This window comes from Spermophilus citellus, assembly GCF_964194105.1.
Source record: "Spermophilus citellus genome assembly, chromosome: 6".
In the NCBI taxonomy this organism is placed as follows: Eukaryota; Metazoa; Chordata; class Mammalia; order Rodentia; family Sciuridae; genus Spermophilus; species Spermophilus citellus.
In genome coordinates, this window is record NC_138187.1 from 68234000 (window position 1) to 68259627 (window position 25628).

Consider the following 25628-nt stretch of genomic DNA (forward strand, 5'->3'; position numbering starts at 1 on the left):
ATATATATATATATATATATATATATGAAAATTATTAATTTTCCCAATAGTCCTACCAATTCGGAAGTCTGAAGTAATCCTCCTCATTTCATTCATCAGATCTGTTCCAAGACTTTTTACATTCTCCAAATCATCTTTCATTGAGTAAGAGAGGTCCATAAGGTAATAAAGATCAATGGGATAGTCTTCAGCTCTCTTGAATTTTAATGTAAACATCTGTGGCTCTCCTGATTAAAAAGAGATTAGAAAATGAAATTAGCTCACCAATACTCCAAAGTAAATAAGCTGGGTGCAGTGGTATACACTTGTAATCCCAGTGGCTGGGAGACTGAAGTAGGAGAATCACAAGTTCAAAGCCAGCTTCAGCAATTTAGCAACACCCTGAGAAACTTAGCATGACCCTGTCTCAAAATAAAAAATAAAAAAAGGGCTGGTAATGTGACTCAGTGATTAAGAGCCCCTGGGTCCCTGGGTTAAATCCTCGGTACCAAAAAAGCAAATGAAAAAACAAAACAAAAACAAATAAATCTGACTTACATGGTAAACATTATAAAATGAAATATATTAAGTATATACTTTTCACAAAACCTGAGAATTCTATAAGTAACTCAATGTGTACCATACTAAATTTTGTTCAACAAATACTTAAAACACCAGATCTTAGAGAAACAAAAATGAAAAAGACAACATTCCCAAAAATTGACTGTCAGCAACACAATCAATCTTTCTATAGTTTGGATCTGGAATGTCCCCCAATGGTTCATGTGTTAGGTCTCTGGGGGCTGTACCCTTAAAGGGGTCAGTGGGATCCTGTTCCACCTTGCTACAGGCCCAGAGTAACAGGACCACTCAACCATGGACTGAAATCTCCAAATCTAAGAACCCAAATAAACCCTTTTTCCTTATAAGCTAATTATCCCCAGTAGTTGTTATAGTAATAAAAAAGCCAACTAACACAAGTTTTTAACTATGAGAGAAAAAACAAACAAAATAACATCTATTAGACCGGGGAGGACAAAGCAGGGTACAACTAACATTTAGAGACTGAAGCTGTGACAAATCTCTGTCTAATAGGATACCACTATATGTTGAGTGAATAATATGATTTTTACTTCAGAAAACATGGCAAAAAAAGAGTTTTTAAGAGAAATTATACAAAGATTCCAGCTAAGAAACTATAGAAAAATTCACGAGAAATGAAGCTCTGAACAATGAGGAAGGAGAAGAGGAGAGAAACACACGACATGATAAATGTATTCACTCAGAAAATATAGGGGCTGGAGACGTAGCTCAGAGATAACACACGTGTCTAGCACTTGCCATACCGTGGGGGTTTGATCCTCAGCACCTAAAATACACTCACGCACACACACTCTCACTCAGACACTACAGGAGAAAAATAAAGGTCTGGATGAAAACTTATTGGTTTTTATTATGTTGATTTTTCTGTATGAAATGGTACAGAGCTCAAGAGAAAATTCTGTGTTGTTTCAGCATATGAATGGTTTTAAAGCCATGGAGGAAAAACAAATTTTAAGAGAACTTCAGAAGAAAAAAATAAGACACAAAAAGAGACTAGAAAGCAACGGTGAGATAAGAACTAGGAGTTACATCACAAAAGCTAAAGAGCTAAGCATCCCAAGATGTTCAAAGCATCACTTAGTGCAGAAAGGCTTAAAAGTAATAATAATAAATAAATTAGATAAATATATAAATGAATGACTCTGACAAGGATCCCTGAAAGTTCAAGGTGATAATGGCACTTTAAAGACCAGGTGTGGAAGTTAAGGCCTGACTGTACAGGTTGGAGAGCCGAAAGAACAAGAGTCATGGGACAGGAATGTGTACCATTCTTTCTGAAAGGATAGAAATGAGAAAGGATATGAAGAATGCTTGCCGTTTCTTTGTTTTTAATTGTGGGATTGCAGTGCTAAATAAATACAAAGGAAATTGTTAAAAATTTGATTTTATATTATGAAATTATAGCAGAGGATAGACATAATTATTTTTAAAATTAATTTAGTCTATTTAATACCTTCTGAATATTAAACAAAACTTGCTACTGACATTAGACATTTAATAATATTCAAAGTATACAGACACACACACACACACACACACACACACTGCACATATATTTTTTAACATTGGAAAAAAAAAATCCTAAACTTAAGCCTATTCCACATCTTGGAGTGCCAGTTCACATGTGAAAAGGAGCCTTCCACAGAACTAATTAAGAGGCTTGTATAAAGATGGTGTCAAAAACTCAAGTAGAAAGTTGAAGGTGTATCTCAGTGGTCTTAGGTTCCATTCTCAGCACTATAAAAACAAACAAACAAAATACCCAAGTAAAAAGGAAGAGAGTTAGATTCTATAGAGTTAGATTCTATACCTGATCGTAATTGCAAAACCAACTGCTGTGGCTGGATCTGAGTAATATCTTCTGGCTGGAGCTTCTCTGCTGTTCCTTTGCTCCGGTTTGTTACATTTTTATTTTTCTTTATAGTTTTGGAGCCTCTGGGATTTTCTATGTCATCTGGATGGCAACCCTTCTTTTTTAAGGCTTCTAAATCATCACATCGTGCAGAAGTAGGCATTCCTTCTTGTAAAAATGTCTAAAAGATACATAAAATACTAGTATAAATAAGCAAACCTTTTTACATAATATAATTGCAAACACACAAATTACAAAAAATAAATGACACCCAACACATTTCCTTTTGGGCTTTTACAACAAAAAGCTCCCTTTGTACAAACCATAAGTCCTCTTGTTTAAAATAGTAAAATCAATTATAAGAAAGTAATAAATTTCCCAGTTCTTATCTCAGTGTATTATTTTAAATAATAAACTTCAAATTTAAATCAAATCAAACTACATTTCTTTCAGTGAAATCACTTATTCAGTATGGTTGACAACTATTAATCATGTATAAATCCAAATATCAAACAGTAGTTACGTCCAGAGCTCAAAGACTAAATTATCTAAGGAATAGTTTGGCTAGAATAATCCTCAACTACAAATAAACTATGGCCTTTATGAAATGGATGTTGATGATAATAGCAGCTACTACTTATATAGAACCATCAAAGAAACACTACTAAAGGTCATCAATTATAATTGAAGCTTCAGATAAAGGGGGCAAAATTCTCATTTTCCAGAGAAGAAAGCAAAGAGGTGCAGTTAAGTAAGCCTTGCCTAAGATAAACTCACAGCACTCTTTATTCCACTGTTTCCAAATTAATACCAGCTTACCATTTTAAAAAGGGTAACAGAAAAGAGCCATAAGAAATAGTTTGATATAAAACAAAAACCTCTCTTTGATATGGTCAAACCATCTGACATGCTTTACATTTGACCAGTTAAGCCTACAGTGAGGCATTTGCAATTTGGGTCCAAATGCCTAGGTGAAGACATAATCAATAATCCTTTGACTCTATTATTATTTATTCATTATTTGAATAAATTATATAACCTCAAAATAACCTCTCCTTACTTCTTGTTCTTACATATTCATTTATTTACTCAATGAAATTTGTAGGCTTTGTAGAAGGCATCATGTTAGGTAAGGTATAAAGATTTCTTTTTTTTTTTTTCTTTTTTAGTTTTCGGTGGACACAACATCTTTATTTTATTTTTTTTATGTGGTGCTGAGGATCGAATCCAGTGCCCCGTGCATGCCAGGTGAGCATGTTACCGCTTGAGCCATATCCCCAGCCCAGTATAGAGATTTCTAAGATTAATCTATACCTCCCCACTGAAACAAGGGGGAAAAAAAAATCTACAATAGTCAAACTAAATAGCTAGGCTTTTTTCTGGAAAGTTACCCAATAGAAACATGTGCCACAAAGATGAGCTAATAGCTGTCTAGTAGCCGCACTAATAAAAAAGAAATGAGAAATTTATTTTAACACTTATTACATGTTTATATAAAATAATTATTTCAACACTGATTTTTTTATACTGTCTTCAAATCTGTATTTGAGACTTAGAGCAACTAATTTGTACCACCCACATCACAAGTGCTCAAGTGGCTACTGTACTTAACAACACGGTTCTAGACCATCACACATTATTCAATAAACACTGACTTAAGTGAAAATTCATATCTAGTACTTCACTAGGACATAGCATTGGGCAGCACTCAATAGTGCAACTTTACTTACTGAATTTGTGCACCACCCACAATTTGGCCCAGCTTGTATACATTCTCCACATGATTTGGCATTTGCTTTCAAACATCTATTTTTATCTGTCCAAAAAAGGAAAGAAAGCCAATTTATATGAAGTTTCAGAGAAAAAAAAAAGAAAAATCAGATTATAATGACAAATGATGCAATTTATACATATGTTAAATATGAAAACTCTAAACTAGTTACCAAACTAAAAGAGAACTATCCACAAGAGACTATGCATGTTGGCAATGGAAGCCATATAAGAACATAGCTATGAGCAAGGAATGCTGGCCTATGCCTGTAACCCCCGCAGCTTGGGAAGGTGAAGCAGGAGGATTACAAATTCAAAGCCAGCCTTAGCAATTCAGTGAGGCTCTCAGCGATTTAGGGAGACCTTGTCTTAAAATAAAAAGGGCTGACTATATGGCTCAGTGGTTGGTTAAGTATCACTGATCTTAATCCCTGGTACCAAAAAAAAAAAAAAAACCCAAAGAACACAGTTATCTCTTTCTTGTATTTTATACCAAAGACTAGGTACTATTAATCTAACTATACATTTATCATTCTTTTCAGAGGTATAATTTCAGAATCTATTAATTTGGATGGTCATAAACAACATGAGTTTTCTTACAAATGGGTAAAGTATTACTTCTTTTCATGTGATTCAGGATACCACACCCATACTCCCACAAATGTTTTAGTAATTTTCATTTTTAGTATGTTAAATAACTGAAAAATCCACACTTATCCAATCCAAAATCCCATGAATTTTTAGTCTCTGTGTTCAAAATAAGTCTTAAATATTTCTTATTCCACCTAAGAACTCACATGCCTTTCATGTGGCAAACACAAATAAGAACTGCATTCACTGTAACTTTTCTTATTATAAACCTAATATTCTATATAGAAAATTGGAAAACACATGAAAGCATAACAAAAATAATCATTCACAATGTGCTCACTGAGAGATAACCACATTTTTTGTATATTTCTTTGTAGTCTTTTTTACTGTACAGACATATAAAGAAATAGAAAGCAAATAAGCACATACAGACATTATTTTAAAGCAATTGATAATATACTTCATACATACAGTTTTATATACTGCTTTTTAAACATTATTCCTAGTGTTTTATTCATGTTGTTAGAAATACTTCAAAAATGTGGCTTTCAATGACTATATAATATTTTATTATATGAATATAATCTAGGTAGTGTTGGGCAAAAGGAGACAGTTTCCAAGTACGTGTGTGCACAGCTCACAATAGCTTGCTCACACACACAAACACTCCAAATACACACACATGCCCATATACACATGCACTTTGATGACCATTCTTACATATAAACCTCAGTACAGATCTAATAACTTTCTTATAACAAGTGTCCAAAAAAAAGGACTACCAAGTTGAAGAGTAAATTAACATATCTGAAATCCTCAATACACACTAATTTTTGTACAGAAGAAACATACTAATTTCTATTCCACCATGCAATATACACATATTATTTTGCCACAATTCCAATTATACCAAGTACTTAAATATCAAAAACTTTAATTCATTTAACAGGTATACATTAGAATATTAACTCAATTATCAATTATTTAATGGATCACATTTGTTGTTTGTATTTACTGATCATTTCTTTTTGTAAATTTTCTGTTAGGTCTTTTTGCAAGTTTTTCTATTATCATGTTCATGATTTTTAGTGGCTTTCCATACATATTAAAGAAGCTAAGCCTTTGTTTAGTTTTTCATTTATGGTGTTCTAACATACAGATATTGGACTAATGATTTTTAATAACTCAAATTTATCAAGTTTCTTTTATAAAGGAGTTTTCCTTCACTTTTACATGTAGTAAGTCTTTCTGATTCTGAGAGCAAACAATTCTACTTTTTTCTATTCAATGTACTTTTTTGAGATTTGGAGACTAGAATTGGGTATCTACTATTCCAGATGTGGACACACCATGCTTCACAGGATTAAATGTATCTTTAGCTTTAGTTTCACTGCTCTTCTACATGATGCCAACATTTTGGAAAACTTTTTCATCCAAGGGTAAGAACATTTAGAAAGTTAACATTTTTAGGTAATAATGGGCAGTTCATAAGTCAGCATTCTACAGATTTACTTTATTTATTTCTGAATATATTACATGCTTTTGCCTTCTCTCTGCTCACTCAAACACTTTATACTTTCAAACGATTTTTGTGTCATCTATCCTGTTCCTCTATCATTTCAGCATTTCACTAGTCAACCTGCCTATCAGGCAGCAGGTCAGAGTCAAGTCTGACCATGAAGGAACTGCAGGCCCTTGGAAGGACCCTGCTCTTCACTCATGATGAGATGTGACCACTGCAGGGCTTTTAGAAGGAGCAGCATGGTCTGACTCAGGTTTTCCAAGGATCCAACTGATCAAAGAGTGGCATACGATAAAAAGATAATTAGAAAACCTTTTTTTGTTTTTTTACCTGTTTGACCAAACACGCAGCAAATTGAACTGATCAGTCCAATCCAGAAAACCAGTTGTAAATTCATCTGAAATATAAAAAATGTGTAACGTTATATTAAGAAAATAATAAAAAATATATTAAACATAACAGGTGCCAAGCTCCTTATCTTTGGTTGAGGTTGATTTTATAAACAAAATACCTCTCAAATCATTCCTCTCTAATCCTCTCCACATCCCCATCGTTTCTCTCCACTAACTAGCTCTCACCTTTTACTTACACTACTCAAATAACTTGCACACCAGATCCCCATAATTCATTCTTCTCTAAATAAATGTTTTTTAAAATATTTATTTTTTAATTATAGGTGGACACAATATCTTTATCTTATTTTTATGTGGTGCTGAGGATCGAACTCAGTGCCTCACACATGGTAGGCAAGTGCTCTACCTCTGAGCCACAACCCCAGCCCTAAATAAATGTTTTAATATTGAACTAGCGAAGAAGAAGAAAGAAGAAGAAAGAAGAAAGAAGAAGAAGAAGAAGAAGAAGAAGAAGAAGAAGAAGAAGAAGAAGAAGAAGATGATCAAGTACTCCCCAACACCAGAAAACTATGAAAAGTCTTTCTTTGTCTCATATAATTCCCATCTCCATGGTCTCCTGTGTCTCTCAGGAGCAAAAACATGTACATTCAGATGCCTCAGATACCTGACTACTATACATCAATTTCAATGAACTTTTCAAAACCTGTTCTAGTCATCCCTCTACTTACAACTCTTCAATAGTCCTCATTTCTCCTCAGGTAAAAACCAATATCCTGTAAAGGCCCTAACTCAATTTTCACTTTGTTTTCCTGTTACTTTTTCTCTTTGTTAAGAAAAAAAAAATGCATGGAATTAGTAAAATATTCAGTTTAATTCCCTACACTTTCTAGATCTACAAACTAGACTAAAAAAAAAAAGAAAAAGAAAAAGAAGGAGAGTAAAAAGACTCAGGAAAAGTCTTGAGTGTCTTAAAATTACTACAGAAAAAAATCAGGTAACATTCTGTATATTAAATAGACTACCTCACCATCCAATCATTAGCTATATAACTATTTTCTCTGAATCAACGTTTTCAGAGTTTCACAATCTATACCTTACCAGATGCTCAAAGATGGATACAGTTAAAGGTTCCTAAACCTTTCTACCCTTTAAATACTTACTAGACCAGCACCCAGTCTAATAGTTATGCATAAGTATCTGCCCTGCCACAAGAATATGAAAAAAAGCAAATGTATACCCTCCAAAAAAGTTTAGCTTTACTAATTATCAACATTCACATTCATACACACAGACACACACACACACACACACACACACACACACACACACACAATATAAGGAGAACTAGTGAGGGGGAAAAAAGTCTTTTTTTTTTTAACCTCCCCAAAACCTATTTCAGATAGCTGTAAGAAAGTGGTAGCTCTGTAAATTGGTGTAATTTTGAGGAAAAAATACAAAATGTGTAAAAAATGTGTCGCAAAATGTGTAAAAATAAAAAAGCATAAAAAAAATTTCTCCCAACTTAGCAAATCAGCTACTGGAGAGTTCATCCTATGGTGAATAAATAATTTAAAATATGAAGAGAAATCTCCAAAGAGATAAAAGATGACACACATGCATATGTTTTCAGTATAGTACTCTAGTACATTTATACTAGGCAAAATGGAAACATATAATAGGACAATAGTGAACTCTAATTGCATCAAATTTTTGCACTATTTGACAATCATAAAAATAATAACATGCTGCAATATTAGAAGGTTTACAGGATATTGTGTGCAAAGTATGTACCAATATCAAAGGAACGCAAAATACCAATAACTAAACATATGAGAGTAACCAAAGAGATCTGGAATGACAAAGAATTATATGCATAATATAAAGGTAATAGGGACTTTGTTTTTCTAAACTCCTATAGTGTTTCCTTCTCTTCTTTTTGCTCTCTTATAAAAACACACATTAACTGTGTGAAATTTTTTTCTTAGTAAATTTCCTTGGATAAGAAAAAGTTCATCGAATTCCACATTAACACTGAAGAGAAATTTTAAAGACCCTCACCTTCACGGGCCTACATTTCATGATGTTAGTCTGATAGCTCAGACAGAGGGCTCTAAGCTCTAGTCCGAGCACCCCTAGGATTCTTGCACTCAATGTTGGCATCACAGAAACTGCAGATAAGAACAACTTGTGTAGTCACATACTTCACAAGTGGACTCAGACCAGAAAGTTCTGTTATATCTTAAGTTGGCAGTTGTGCTTACATGCAACTACATCCAAGTGACTGACAAAACCTAAGCATCACAATTCACCTTTTAGGACCTGCCTTAAAAGCTTAATGTGTAGTAAATCCATACAGTCTACAATGCTGAAGAATTCAAATAATGTAATCAATTCCAAAGCCAAAATGAAAATAATTTGGAACATGAAGATTTCTGAGGAAATGCACCACTATGGTAAAGAATATATGGGCAGTTTCTATAAAAGTTGGAATAAATATTTGTCCCATATAAGGATGAATGTATATTTACTCGGGCTACTTTAAAGACCACTGGAGAGTTTTGAGAAATCTTTCAAACTAATATATAATTCAGAGAATAATACTGAGATAAAACTATTAGGTAACATAAAATGTTTCTTAATATTCTGAGGCTATATCCCTTTAGAATATTGCTTTATCTGCCATAGTTCCTTTCCTTCTAAGAACCTTGACAAGTCAAACAACAACTCAACACAACCCTGGCACTGCTGGAAGAGCTCCAAGCCCAAAAGCAAGCAAAAATGTGGCTCAAGGCCCCAGTGGTTTAAAAAAAAACAAACAAACAAACAAAAAAACAGCTGAGAGAACAAGGATGATGGCTGCAAACAGCTTGAGGACAAATGCCAACTCTCCTGACTATTCAGCACACTGGAACAAACAGAGAGGAGTTGACACTGGCTGTTGGTGTCTGTAAAAGGCAAGGTCAGGCTTTCAGGGAAATGAAGAAGCAGCAGAAGATGACAGTAATTAAGAATAAAGATCTATGAAGACAAAGAAGAGGATAGTGAATAAGAAAATGGCCAGGCTGCAGTGAGGCACACCTATAATCTTAGTGACTCAGGAGGTTGAAGCAGGAGGATCACCAAATTCGAGGTTGATCTCAGCAACTTAGCAAGGCTTAAGTAACTCAGTGAGATACTGTCTCAAAATAAAAAATTAAAAGGGCTGTGGCTATAGCTCAGTAGTAAAGTGCCCTTGGTTCAATCCCCAGTACCCAACCCCTACATACACACAAGAAGAATATGTGCTATGAGGACAATTAGAAGAGCTTGTAATTAGGAGAGGCCACCGGGGAAGCAAGCAGTAGAGCATTTTATGTAAAGAGCCACAGCTTCCCCTTATCAATCCTAATGTAAAGAGCCACAGCCTCCACTTATCAAGCCTAACAGTCTTTGGAAGGTACTGGGAAATCTTCTTGTATGTGTGTGGAGAAATGGAAAGAAGACACACCAAGCGTCTTTTATTTCAAAACCTCTTTACGGAGCACTTCCCATAGTAGCTTGGGAACAACCCCATAAGACTCACCTGGATACCCTCCCCAGGCCCAAAACCACAGTCTTTGTGGAGAAGGACCTTTTCACCAGGTGATTCTTATGTTCAGAAAAGGTACTAAAATATTTCCTACCAATGGCATTCCACACAAGACAGCCTGTGAGGAGACAACAGGAAAAAAATGCCATTGAGACGCTGTCCTTATTCTATTTGGGTCTCTTTTTCATAGTCAAAGGTCTAAACTTCTTGTCTACACTGGTCCCCATTTCTTAATCATTTCTCCTCTCCTCAACCTACTACAACTCCCTACCATGTGTATGAAACTCACCATATAAAAGAACTCTTTCTTGGCCTCATCTACCTGAATCCCTTCATTCATAAATTCTTGACTGGCTATAACATGTACTGAGGCACCCTTAATCTATTTTCTTGGATTCTACTTGTTATTCCACTCTGCGACACTAGAGGTCACTCCTCAGGTTTTGTGCTATATCTGGAAATACAAATATTGCTGCCTCAAGGAACTTTTGAGTTCAGTTCAAAGACAAAAATACAAATAATTACAGTATGATGTGATGATTTCTGTAATGAAGATAGGACAGCACATTGAGGATACTGAAATCCCAACAGGTGTAAAGGCTTCACAGAGAGGCAGGATTTCAGACAGAATTGAAGGCACATAAGAGGCAAGTAGGAAGATAAATGGAGAGATGATATTCCAAGCCAAAATCTGTGCATGCACAGTGTGGGTCCTAAAGGGATTATAGCAACTCCTTTCTAATCTGATTGCCAAAAGTACATGTTTAGGTGTCCATTCCCAAGTTAGAATTTTTTGTTTCATCTTTTCTCTTTATGGAAAAAGATCAGAAAAAAAATTATGTGTTTTTGTAGTTATATCTTGTTGATGAAATAATGAGCTATTACTTTATCCTTATCATTTTGCTATAAGTACAAATTATATTATTTTAAAACACTAAAAAGGACAAAAAGAATCTTGAAGTGCTTAAATCACTCCAAGACTTAAAACATGAGTTAGAAACAGCAGAAATGGAGAGCAGGCAGGCAGATGGAGGTATATGACTGAGAGCTTTAAATGCTATCTATGCTGAAAGAGTTTAGATTCTATTGTATAAACAGTAGGGAAACTAAAAAATAAAATAAAACAAAAAATTTAAAAAAACTTGGGCAGGATAGCACCATAACTGCATATACATGGTAGGAAATTAGCATGAAAGAGGATGGGTGGGAGACAGGTGCTAGAAGATAGACATAGCAGTTAACGCAAAGGTTTGATTAAGAGGTGAATCCAGACAACAGTAGTAAATGAAATGACAAGGGAGTGACTAGAGGTAGCTAGCTACGTGGGCTCTAATAATTTGCTTGAATAAGGAAGGGGGCAAAAGAAAGAAATCTAGAACAAACAACAGTCTAATTTATGGTGTTCTGTTTTTCTCTGTCATAGTTAAAAACTTGCATTGTAAATAAAGAACACGGGAAAGGGAATGGAGCTAGGGAAGAAAAATGATGTATTTTTCTTGAGAAATGTGGAATGTGAAATGTCTGCTTGTAGTCTAGGGAAAATACCCCCAAGGAAGTGAAGGCACCTCCTGAGAGGAAAAGATACATGGCTCAGGATCTCTAGAGATAGGTCAAAGTTAGAAATATAGACATTGGAAGTGTCATTACTGAGGTGGTAACTGAAATTAGAAAAATGAGAGAAATTTTGTGAAGAATGCTCAGGAAGAAAGGAGAGCTGGTGGCAGACTTGAAGGGTGAAAATACAGGAATGAGGGAAGAAAAGGAGCCAGGCATCCAGATCCAGGGAAGTATAATACCCTGAATACAGGAGCAGTACATTTTTTCCAAGGTGGAGAAGAGTTCACTCAGGATAACTGCTGGGAGAAAAGGATGTGGGGCTGAAAAAGAGCCAGGTGAAGAAAATTAGAAAAGAATAATAGGCCTAGAGAGCAATGCTGAGGGCCTGGCAGGTATTGCACACCCTAACTTACAAAAAGTACATTTATAAAACTCATCTCACTTGTACCTATCTTTAATATTTGTCTTCCCTGATGGAGTCACGGCTCCAAGAGAACATGGCCTCAGTGTGCCTTATTCACAGCTCTAGCACTTAGAATCACTTGGCACAAAGTCAATGCTCAAATTTTTTACTGAACTATATTAAATTATATATACTTTGTCTAATATCACTCAGGAAGTAAGAATAATTCTTCTGAATTAGTTAATGTGCCAACCCTTTCTAAATAAAAAGAGTTACTGTAGATACCCTAGTGATGATAATTTTCAAATTTTTAAGCCATCTTAAAGCTAGCTATAAAAATGTGTCATGCTCATGGTTCTTAGACATTATGAAGCAAAAAATTATTAACAAATAAAAACAACACTAAAACAATAATTAGTTCTAAGGTAGCCAACCAGATAATACAGAGGAATATCCTGTAGAAATGTTTAAATCTCTGAGGATATCTCCATGGGTCCTAAGACACTAAATCTGAAATCAGTGAATTATCTCACCAGTTTGCAGGGCAAGCACAGGAGGAAGAAAAGGGGACAAAAAAATAGTGGTGCTATCAAAGGTCATATCTTCTCTCTGTTGTCTGGGTGCTAACACACAAGAGGAGAAGAAGGGAAGAATAGACGTTGTTCAGTGGATTAGACAAAGAGGATTGAAGGGAAGGGGGGAGGGAATGGGAATACAAAACACAGTCAAATGAATCGGACATAATTTTCCTACGTACTTATATGAATACACCATCACTGTAACTCCACATCATGTACAACCACAGAATGGGATCCTAATTAGAATAAGTTATACTCCATGTATGTCAAAATACGCTCCACTCTCATGAATATCTAAAAACAACAAATAAAAAAGTTAACAAAAAAGAAATAGTGTGCTGACAACAAGTTGACAACAAAGAGGGAAAAAGTTAAAGGACTAGAAATGACAATGGGAAGGTAACACTGAGGGAATCACTAAAAAACAAGGAAATGGAAAGTGAGCCAGCTAGAGTTTAAGTCCCAAGTGTTCAAGTCTGGAAACATAATAAACATTCAGGTAGTATTTTGAAGTTATCCTAAGTGGCATATCTTTTGCTCATTTTTTTTTTATAGGTGCTCCACATCTGGAATAACTGGACATTTCAGAGAAAGGAAGTCTTAGGTGAAAAGTCTTAAGTACATATATCAGTGATTGTTTCAACAGGGCCCGAAACAAGGACTGCGTACAGGCAGTTTAATCTGGAAGGTGACTCCAGGGAAAGAGGTTCTTTGAAGAGAAGAACTAAGACAAAGAAAAGGTCAATATAAAGACACTTAATTTATCACAGTGGATACCTAGGAACTTGATCATGCATAAAGACCCAGGGAGGGTCAACAAGGAGAAGTAAATTCATCACCTCTAGTCTCCACAGGTGAAAAAGCTGTCCATACTCCCCACATTTCCCAGAACTGCAGCTCATGTGCCCAGAGGGTTGCCATCCCCTTCTCACAAGGACAGACGAGAGGCCCAGGGGAGAAAAACAAGACTGGGGCAAGATGAAGTCAGCCAGAAATGAGTCATAGGACTATTCCCAGTAGCAGAGGCTGGAACTAGAGGGGAGATAAGAAGATGCGAGAAGAGCAGGAGAGATTCCTAATATAGTGAATGAAGGTCAATGGAGTTGAAAGAATTAAAAATAAAATAATTGTTAGAATAGTGAGAAGTTTTATCAGCACGAATTCTTGAAGATCCTAATGATGGCAAGAACTGGAAAGGAAAGAATGAATAAGGTGGTGATTCAAATGTAGCCACACATACATATATTAAAACAAACATAAAGATGTATGGAACTCGCACTCATCTTCTGTAAATGTGTACCGTTGACTTGCCTGAAGAACTGTCATCATCTAAAAGTCGTTTTATGCCCTCTGTAGCACAATGTCTTAATAGTTAACAAGTGAAGAAACAAAATAAAGACAAAGATTTCCTGAGGTACCAAAAAACATAACAAAACAGGAAATTTCAGAAGAGCAGGCAATGTGTTGTACCAACCATTACATAATGATGGACAGCACAGAAATGAGTGTGTGGACTCTGAAACCAGGATGCATAGCCTCAAACAGAGGTGGTGCTGGTACTAGCACATGATCTAATCTGTATCTCAGTTTCCTCATCTCTAAAATAGAGATAGTAGTATTTACTTTATAGGGATTCCTAAGTTTAAATAAGTTGATACATATAAAACAATATCTGGCATATTATAAGTACTAGGTGTTACTTGTTACAATTATTAAGAAACATTACACAAGAGCTCCAAAACAACTAGATTAAATAAAGTAACTATGTTTGAACATTTTGCTTTTTTCAACTGAAAGTATAGAAAACTTTGGATGGTTCCACTTTTGGGAAGACACAATACAGAAGGACAGTGAAAGGGTTAGAAATAAAGCTACTACAAAAAGATAAACTTATGTCAATTATAACCATTCAGTTATTCATTTTGAACCTGATGACTTCAATATCAAAACCTAAGTATTATGCTGTTCTTAGGTACCACATCTTCAGTGGGATTATTCTATTTAATGTGCTTTCTCACACTTACCTTCCTAACAATTTGTATGTAAAACAATAAAAGCAACAAAGTCCAAGTAAGTGTTTAGTATTAAACAAAACAGTTATTTCTGAAAGCTAATATCACAGACTATCTTTTAAAAAAGATCAAAAACAGAAATAAGGAAGAATAATTAAGGATTGTTAGATCATGGGAAAGCAAACTTAGCAGAGTCTAAAAGAAAGAAGAAAATCACCCTTGAAAAGACAGTTTACTAGTAGAAGCCTGAATCAAAATTCTGTGGCATATTACTCAGACAAATCTATTAGCCTGCCTGGGCTTCGAGCAGTGGAGTATGCGGGTAATCCCAGTGACTCAGAGGCTGAGGCAGGAGGATCACAAGTCTGATGCCAGACTCTGCAACTCACTGAGACCCTGTCTCAAAATCAAAAATTAAAAAAGGTCAGTGAATATAGCCTAGTGGGAGAGACTTCCTGGGTTCAACTCCCATCGAGTGAAAAAAATTACTGGCCTGATTTCATTCAGGGACTACTCCCCATTGTGGACTACTAAAAAAAGGAAGATCTATTTGGCAAATGAGAGGGTCACACTAGGCATTAAATGATTTAAGGTAATTTATAACAAAAGATATTTCATTTACTTTTAAAAAATAGATTTATATTTCAACACAATGACTAGAACAATAATGATAAAAATAATAGCATCTAACTATCTCCTCCAAAGAACTGTATGAGATAGAGAACAATATCATCTTTGTTTTACATTTTACAGATGAGGAAATCAATGCAGAAAAGTAAAAAAAAAAAAAAAAAATTCACAGAATTTTTTCAGAATCAAAAGTTTCAAGAATTGAAACTTGACACCTGAAATCAGAAGTTGTAACTCAAAGATGACTTTGTGCTTCACTAAAGTGTTATTTTTTTTTTTTTTGAAGGCCTACTTCATCACTATTTTAAAAGAAAGAACACTAAGTGTTAGAACTGACTCAGGACATAGAAATGGAACAGGCTTATAATATTCTATGAGTTTGTTCGCTGGACATTCAAAGTGAGAAGGCCAACAAAAGTTATTTTAATTGTCACATTTCACAAGTATAGACACAGGACTTGTGTCTTGCTCATACAGAAGCATTTCATGCTAGGATCATTTTTTATCACGTTTAGTTTTATCTAAGGAGTCATAATTCATTCCTTGAGCAGTAAATGTTCTTAAGAATATTCTACAAATAAGCTAATTTTCATGGTACAATTGTTCATATACAACGTATACACATAGTCTCACAGTAATTTTATGCAATATTTTTAGTGTGTCTGAAAATGACTGTCATCTGTGACATGAGTTCAGTTGTAGAATCTTCCATTTGTGCCATGTTGGTGCTCAAAAAATTTAGAATTTTGGAGCATTTCAGAATTTTAGATTAGAGATGCTCAATCTATACTATCTTTGAAGGAACATTACACTTCAGAGAAAAAATAATTTTTTACAAAAAGTAGTAAGTTGTGTTTATTTCAGTTTTAAAATAAGCCAACTCTCATAAAAGCAAACTCATATAAAAAAGAAGTATATACCAGATTTCTTCCTTTCTTTATACAAGGGCACATTTGTATTCACTACAATTACATCCAAGCCAACAAAGATATATTGCATACCTACCATGTGTCAGACATGTAAGTGACAGAACTATGATGTGAACCCAGGCCTTACTTGAAAGCCCAAGCTTTCAATGTAATTAGGTATCTAATGCAAAAAGCTAAATGTTCTCACCATTCAAATACTTCCCTTTTGTCATCATACCATTTTAAAATCTTTTCACCTCAATGGTGGTGAAGATCTGATACCTCTATCAAGGTATACTTTAAATCTCTTCTGTCTGGCAGGAAGAGGTGTGGTGGTGACTACAAAGGTGTTTATGGACCAAATAATATTCAAGAATTAATGATTAATACAATTTAGTAGAAAGAATAGAGAAGAAAAGTAAATAGAAGGGGTTAGAAAAGAGAAGAGGATAAATAATCTAAGACAAAAATGTAAGTAACATTTAATTTGAAGTGTTTTCTCCAATCCCCTATAGATAAATACAAAAATAGTCTGAACCAGAAAACATCCTAAATATCACTACTCCCACTCAGCAGAAAAATGGCATTTTAAGGCACCTGAAGCCCTTTTTCCCTAATGATAATGAGGCTACTAACTTCCAATAACAACGTTTGGTTGCTCCAAAGAGACAAGTTCAGAAAACAACTGAAAACGGCTTACAATATGGTCAGACATACTTTAAGACAAGTATAAAAGAATAAAGATAAACTTCATCACTAACAACTACTCTACTCACCATCTCCAGAAATATGAAGATAGAGATCAATCATCATCACTACACAGAATAAAAGGGCAAAGGAACTATGCAGAATGGACATACTCCAGGTTAGGGGGAATAAAAAATCGTAAAAGATAAATGTCTTGGGGAAGAAAGGAATAAAGGTTGGGATGACAGCACCTAAGAAAATCTTATACAGACAAAAAGTGAAAGTAAGTGAAGAATCTTGTATGAAAATATAATAAAATATAGATGAAGGGGCTGGGAATATGGCTCAAGCGGTAGCGCGCTCGCCTGGCATGCGTGCGGCCCAGGTTCGATCCTCAGCACCACATACAAACAAAGATGTTGTGTCCACCGAAAACTAAAAAATAAATATTAAAAAATAAATAAAAATAAATGAATAAATTTTAAAAAAATATATAGATGAACTTATTATACTCATCAAGGAATTTAGAAAACCCCAAGTAGGTCTTACAGTGATTAAAAATAGTTAAGGCTTGGGGCTGGGGATATAGCTCAGTTGGTAGAGTGCTTGCCTTGCATGCACAAGGCCCAGGGTTCAATCCTCAGCACCACCACCACCACCTCCAAAAAAGTAAGACTTTCTGGGGAATATAGCTCAGTGGTGGAGCTCCTGGTTAGCATGCTGGAGGTCCTGGGTTCAAGACCCAGTATCATAAAACAATAAGACTTCAAAACTAGAAGAAAAGTATAGAGAGATAAAGAAGGATTAATTTAGATTGGACTCCTTCAGAACTGACAAATGTTGAGGAACAGAATTAACATAACAAGAAAAATCACACAGAACTCAAATTAATAATTCAAGCTGATCAGATAACAGAGGTGGATGGACTTGGAAGGCTGAGGCAGAAGGATCACAATTTCAAAGCCAGTCTCAGCAATTGAGCAAGGCCCTAAGCAACTAAACAAGATCCTGTCTCTAAATAAAATATAAAAACAAGCTGGGGATGTGGCTCAGTGGTTAAGTGCCCTGGAGTTCAATCCCCAGTAACCCTCCCCCCCCCCAAAAAAAAATCCAAAAGGAGGTAGGGTACAAAATAAATTCAAAGACTGCAGATGGATAGACTTAAAGGTCCAAAGTGGGGGGGGGGGGGGGAACAACAACAACACTGTAAGCAAACTGTTAAGCCATAATAGGCAGGGCTAATCCAAACTGATGACCATGAAAAATTGTCTGAACTTAATTCTTCTGAGTTAGCAACTTAGGGGTAAGAAAACTTGCTTTGGGGAAATTTACAAAGGTAATTACGAATAGAGGAAGCAAAAGCTAACCATTCTGATTAATCAAAAGTACTTTTGCACTACATAATTTTAGTTAAGGAGAATCTTTAAACTATGTTCCCCAAATGCATAACTTTGTCCACTTTATAAATAGATTATCCTAAAATTCTTCCTTGATCACATTAATTTTGACTACATATTTTGTTTTATCTCCCAGCATGGAATAAGCAAAGCACTGGGCATATTTTAAATATATAAATGTTTTAAAACCAAACTAAATAGGGAAAAATCAATTTTTTATTTTACTAGCTGGGAATAATATCTACTTCAGAATTGTTGGAAGAATAAAATATAATCATAAATATAAAAGCTCTTACCAAAAATTATCTTTATAGTTATAATTTATTAGATTACTGAATTTTTTTTTTGTTTTTGCTTGCAGTCATTCACTGTGGTCATGAGCTTCTAAAATAAGATTCTGAGCGACTATTTAATAACTGTCAATTTCTTTAGGGGTCAGGGAGGCGCTGTGGACTGAATCCAGGGCCTTGTACATGGTAACCTTTACACTCTACCAGATTAGACCCTAACCCATGCAACCCATGCTTCTTTAATTTAAAAAAAAAAAAAAATTCACTATTGTATTTTTCTTACATTTTCCTGACATAACATTATACTATAACATAAAATATACTAAATGTGCTTTCTCAAACTAAAGTCTCCTTCCCCAATAACCAAACAAGACCATACCACTTCCTTGTTAAGAGACGCAAAGAAATAATGTGATATGAATCATACATAAATCATAAAATACTGGATGTGGAGGGGAAACTAATAAATCATTAATAAAGAGCATGAAAGCTTATTTATATATTCATTCAATAAACAATTATTATACACTGAAATATGACTTCTATACTTCAAGTGGTACATATCTGGTTATGCATGTATATATTTTTCTGATCCCATTTTTAGTAGACTAAAAATATAGTCCTTAAGCAAAACAGAATAGTAATTAGTCTTCTACCTTTCTGACTTATTTTGGTTGGTCTTCATTAGCTCTCTGAGTCTTCAACAACCACAATAAACAGAATTAATACTCCTTCTGCTGTGGTCTTAAAACATACTCCTGATGCTGCCTAGCACAGTGAATGACGAACTTTCAATGATGTTCAATAATTACAGTGTTATTTTACTGTGACATAGTGTTATTTTTATTCAAAATTGCAACTAAATGCATTCATGCCAGTCTAGAATAAAAATTCAAGCCTTCATGTTATATTTCATATGTAATTTTGTATATATGGGTACACATTTTTTCCATGGGTAACAAAGTGGCCAAGTTATACTTGCTAAGTAGTTAGGATTCTCCCTTTAACTGTACTGTCCTTTGAGTATGCCACACATCTGTCATCTATATCTTGGCTCAGCGAGGCACACAGTTCAATCCCTGGTACCAAAATATGTATATATCTTTGCTCTTACCATTCCAAACTCAGGCCTCTTCTCCTCTAATAAGTCTTTCAAAACCACTTAATCCAATATGATGTTTTTCTCAAAAACTATTAGCAAATATTATCTGTTTCGGTACGTTGTGTAAAATATTCTTCAGTATGTGTTCTGTTATCCTGAGCTGAAAACTACTTGTCCCAGCTAGATAATTCACTCAATATCAAAGACCACACCAACTTCTTGATCCATGCTCACTCAGTACACCATTTTTGTCTCTGGATAAGTGATAATATACTGATACACTAAAATGTAATGTACAACTGAGCTACGCCCCAACAAAGAGCTGATAGCAACAATTTCATCCGTCAGCACTGGCAAATATTAGAGTGGTAATTTGGCACAGCACCTATGCTCTCTGATGATACAAAAAAAAAATGGTTGCTCATGGAAAGAAAAAGAAGTGCACTCTACAGTACTCAGATCAGACAGTAACTATTCAACTCACAGAATGACAGAATGAGAAATGTAGCAGATACTTTATAGTGTGGTGTAAAAAAAAAAAAAAATCCAGAAGGTGGAGTATTTTGACAAAGGTCACAAAAAATTCAGTGGCAGAGCATGCCCAGGTTTCCTACCCTCTGTTAGTCTTTAAATAAATTACCAAAGAGGGACATAAATTATTAAGTTTCTCCGACTTTACATTAAACATTTTGTGGGAAAACCCCACAAATCCCAGTCACTAAAATGTCACTCAAAGGAACCACAAGTTCAGACAAGAAAGAGGGAAGGGAAATACTTTTCTAGATCCCTCTTCCTCCACTTACCCTTCCACTGGTAAATACTGCCCAGGTTCTGGCCCTTTTCACTCCTTTGGTATTTTCACCCTCATGGTACAGCTTCAATTAGCACTTGCAGGCTAAGAATTCCCAAATCTAAATCTCTCAACCAGACATCTTTTTTATTTTCTGATCTCTATGTTCAGCTACACTCTAGACATCTCTGCCTATGCCCTGTGGTCACCTTAAAAACAAAAACAAAAACAAAGCCTCAACATTATAAATTCATCATCATTTCCCCTCCTCCAGCCAACCAGGACTACCTCTTGTGGTCACAAATCCTACCTTGGTGAATGGCACCACATAGCCAGTACCCTGTGTCACACTAGGCTGCTTCATTTCTCTAACCTCAGACACCAAAGCTTATCAGTTCTGCCTTCTAAACATTGTAGTTCTTGTGTACCCACCCAGACCATCTGCTATACCCAGGATTGCCAAATCTGTTGGTTTTTCACCTTTATCACTAAAAAAATTTGGAATATGCATGTAAAATACACAGAGCTTTATGGCAACAGTGTAAGATATTGTAAACCATAATAAATTTTTGGATTTTAAAATGATACAATTTAAAAACATACATAATAGTAAGCCTAAAATTTTCTTCCTAATACTCTTGTGAGTCATTTTACATATCCCTAAGGATCAGAAAACTGCACTTTGGAGACTCACATAAGGAGACTGGTCATGTAAGAAATGTCTATGTGTGGGGCTGGGATTGTGGCTCAGTGGTACAGCGCTTGCCTAGCAAGTGCAGGGTACTGGGTTCGATCCTCAGCACCACATAAAAATAAAATAAAGATATTGTCTCCAACTACAACTAAAAACCAAAATATTAAAAAAAAAGAAATATGTTTGTGTGTTTATATATGAATGTACATATATTTAAAGCAGCTTTTTTCCTCTCTCATACATTATTAGCAAAACATCAGTCCTTAAAATCTTACAAATAAGCATTTTTAAAACAATGAGAAATTAACAAAGTATAAGTATAGCTTGGCTCCTTTTACATATAGCTCCTGAAAAGGGTCCGTTTTTGACCTCTACTGAACTATCTTAAGATATACCAATATTATGAGTTTTATGACTTGCACCTTCTTTAACCTCAATACATTTCAGCATGCTACAGCTGCAGATACTGCTATTATTTCAGAATCCAGAAGACTAAGGCATTCTTTCTTTCCTACTCTTACCCTCCCTTCCCCTGGATTCCCACCTCTGCAGCAACAATATGAAAGGACAGATGAAAATCTCAGGAGAACATATAATCAGGAACAGAATAAATACAAAGTTCTGCATATTTACACAATATAATTCTCTAGGATTCCACCTACAACTTGACAGAGCCTAACCCCCACGAACAGTGGGGAAATCTAAAATTAACAAGTCCATCCAAATTCACTCAGATAAATTCAGCTTGTTACACATCCAGAATTCTAAATATAAAATCTCAGAACTCAAAAGTTCTCTGAAACTTTGGCCAGTTACAAGCTGTTTATCGCATCAGTATGGCAGAACAGTTAAGAACAAGTGTGCTTCAGAATATAGTGAAAAGAACATTTTCTTCAGAGAGAATACTACACTCCCCTCATCCCAACAGTCACAATTTATTTATCAAGAAGCCAAATAGATATTACATTAATTGGCAAGCATTCTCGAGAAAAATAGCAACTGGTCAAAAACGTTTAATTTTCGGAGCTGCGATTGTGGCTTAGTGGTGGAGTGCTCGCCTAGCATGCACAAGGAACGAGGTTCGATCCTCAGCACCACATAAATATAAAATAAAGATACTGTGTCCACCTAAAGCTTAAGAATAAACATTTTTTTAAAAAGTTTAATTTTCATTAAGATAAAGTGAAGAGAGGTCCCCAGTGTCCCTCTTGGAGTTAAGAATTTAGAAATATCAAGTTAAACTACATTTTCATTCAGTGATGATAACTGGGGGCAAATTTAAGTTATACTAACCAGAAAACTAAGAAAGCTGCCTGAAGGTTGAAATTACTAAATGCAATGATTTTTTTAAATTGTTGATTCCATCCTATCATGCATAGAAAATTGAGAGGATTAAGAAAATCTTAATGTAGAATTTCAGTCTTTAAAAAAGAAAACCAATATACCAAATACTTAAAATTGTTGGCCTGGGAGGTCAACACACATGAGTTAAATTGGAATTTATGTGTTTTCTAGTTACATAAGTCTTTCTAGTAACATTACTCTCTACAAATGTCTGTAAACAAAAAAAAAAAAATACTGATCTGCTTCATCTCTTTTCTATTTCTCACTTCATCATCTTCAGTTGCTTATTTAATATTGATCAATATTCCCAAATTACTTAAAAACATGAACATCATGAATCCTGCTTCATCTCTTTTCTATTTCTCACTTCATCATCTTCAGTTGCTTATTTAATATTGATCAATATTCCAAAATTACTTAAAAACATGAACATCACCATGAATCTCTTTAAGTCCCTCTTGGGGACTTAAGTCTTTGATGTCCACAAATGTAAAATAGATAACTTTCAACTAATAGTTCTTAATAGTTTATTATCATGTTCTAATATATAACCTACTGTAAAAGGTGTGTGTCGTATAAGAAAAAAAGTCTAATAAAAATTCACCTAGTACTTACTTTTGTACCATCAAAACAACAATAAAAAAATAACTTCCTAGTAATTCTACTCACCTAAACATATGGAATACAGACCTCAAAAAACCTTACTAATGGTGCTATCAATTACATTGAGACATTTTTACAACCAAGGAGAATTGAAGAGGAGTCAATATATTTATTGAGCATCTACTCTCAGGTAGGTGTTTTTTTACATTTTACATTTGATTTTCACAATCATCCTGCAGTTAAGGTGGTTACACATGGTTCAAACATAGGCTCTGGAGCTAGATCCCATGGGTTCTCCAGGGTCTCCTGAATGATCACAGGCAATTTACTTATGTTTCCCGTACCTCTGTTGCTTCATTTGTAAAACAGGTATAAGAGCAATACCTAAGCCTCAGAAGAGCCATTCTAGAATTCAAGGAGATAATATGTGCAAAATGCCTAGAGGTAATCATGGTCCTCACTGTCATTACAATAATTATTATTCTTGTTCCTATTTTACAGATGAGGAAACAGAAGCAATGTAATTGGTGTTAGATTTCCCATTCAAAGTACAAAGTTGATGAAATAAAAAGTCTTCAGGTTTTAAATATGAGAATTCTCAGAAATCCAACTTGTTTCGAAGCATAAGAAAGGGCATGCAGTGAAGTGATACGAGGAACAGGTAGGGTTTTAAGTCTTGCGGACAAGTGGACACCTGCCAGGAGGGTCGGCCTTGGCCCTGTGTCCTGGTCTGGTCCTGGTCCTGGTCCCGGGGCCCGGGGCCACCCCGCGGTGGGGCTGGCGACTGATTGGTTTGTGTCCTTTGTACTTCTAAACACAGAAGAGAAGAACACATGCCCGCTCTGCGCCTTCCTTCCCTAGCGGCTGCGGATGCCAACTTCTGCCCGGGCCTAGCCCGCACCCTCCCACGCCGCGGGCGCTCGGAGGTGCCTCACCGCTTCTGAAAGTTGGGAGGCGGGAGCAATTCCGATCCCGGGAGCAAAAGACCAGGCTCCACGTTGCTCACAGAAAAAGCGGCCAGTGACAGAAACAGAGAGAAAGGGGTAGAAAGCGTCCAGAACCATTCAAAGACAAGTCCTCGGAGGCTGCGACCCGCTCTCGCCAGCACGGACCAAAGCCCGCGGTCCCAATTCCCACACGATGCGGGGTTTCCAACACCTTAACAGCGGAGCTCAGGGCCGCAAGACCGCCGCAAGGGTCGCTAGAAGGGGCAGGTGGGGGGGCCCCCGTCCTCCGCCACCACCGCCCCCCGACGTGACAGCGCCCAGGCCCGCGACCCTCCCACTCGGACCCGGGCTAGGGCCGGCTCTACTTTCAGAGTCCGCCTGAGCAGGGGAAGGGACGGCGAGACGGGGCCGGGAAAGGCAGGAAGGGCCGGGAACCGGGCGGGGGGCGGGCGGCGAGCGCCGGCTTCGACTTCCTCTGGTGCCTGAAGGCTGGAATCCCGCCCTACCCCCTCCGCCCCACGGCCCTGCCCGGCCCTGCCCGGCCCCGCAGAGAGGTCCGAGCCAGGCTCTGCCGGCCCGGCAGCCCGGAGGCCGCGCGCCCTCCCGCAGGCCTCAGCCCCTACCTTCTCCGGGCGGCGTCGGGTCCCGGCACGGTCGGCTCGGGCCTGCTGCTCCGCCGCTCGCGCTCGGCCTCTCCCGCGGGCTGTTGCGGCCTCCCGGTCTCGGGCGCGGCGGGCGGTGGCGGCTCCTCCTTCTCAGGGGCGGGAGGAGGAGACTCTGCCACCCGAGCCGCCTCCCGGCAGGAAGCGACCCTTGCGGCACCGCCTCCTCCGCGCGGCGGCTCCTGCTCCTGAGGCAGTCGCCGCCGCCCTCTCCCTCCGGAAACGCATTCCTCCCGGGCTGTGTCAGCCAAGCCCGAGGCGAGGAGGAGAAGGAGGCTGGGAGACCCGGGCCTAGACAAAGGAGCGGGCCTGGACAAGAGTGGGCCTGGGGAGGCGGCGGAGGCCGGGGGAGGGACCCTGTCGAAACCTTGGCTGTGCCTCTATAGCCTTCTCTGCCAAGGGAGGGAGGTGTTGGGGAGTGACCCAGCGCTCCGCAGGCCCTTGGTGAGCTGTAACAGCCTCCCTGAGACTGGACCTACTTTCCTGTTAGGCCCTGAGTTGTGCTTCCTCAAAGTCGCACCTCCGGGATTTGATCCCTGAAAGTCCTGGGAGCTCCCCCGGGGCAAATGAGAGGGTTAGTCCTCCACCCTGCAGGGCCTCTTGTGGACAAAAAACGACACTGTCCTCTCAAAAGGGAATTAGCTAGAAGCAGTGTTTTTCCGGTGTAATAGTGTGCCTTACTTGTCTAAAGAAACTTGAAGATTTAGAAAAGAGCTGAGTGGCAAGAAAGGGGAGGGGGCGGGGAGGGGCGGGGCGGGGAGGGATGAGGAACTTTTAGAGGAAAAA

At 36.9% G+C, this 25628-nt stretch overlaps 1 protein-coding gene across 2 annotated transcripts in view; it reads right to left on the reverse strand.

The window, feature by feature from the left end:
• The window catches only part of ITGB1 (integrin subunit beta 1), a 47721-nt gene extending 22773 nt beyond the window's left edge, over positions 1-24948 (reverse strand). For both annotated transcript variants that reach the window (XM_081297397.1, XM_081297396.1), the window contains exons 1-5: positions 24804-24948; positions 6648-6714; positions 4165-4250; positions 2393-2615; positions 57-227 (exon numbers count right to left, since the gene is read on the reverse strand). In XM_081297397.1, coding sequence (XP_081153523.1) covers positions 57-227; positions 2393-2615; positions 4165-4250; positions 6648-6714 — 547 coding nt within the window. In that variant the 5' untranslated portion in view covers positions 24804-24948. The remainder of the gene's footprint in view (positions 1-56; positions 228-2392; positions 2616-4164; positions 4251-6647; positions 6715-24803) is intronic.
• Between the last annotated feature and the right edge of the window lie 680 nt (positions 24949-25628).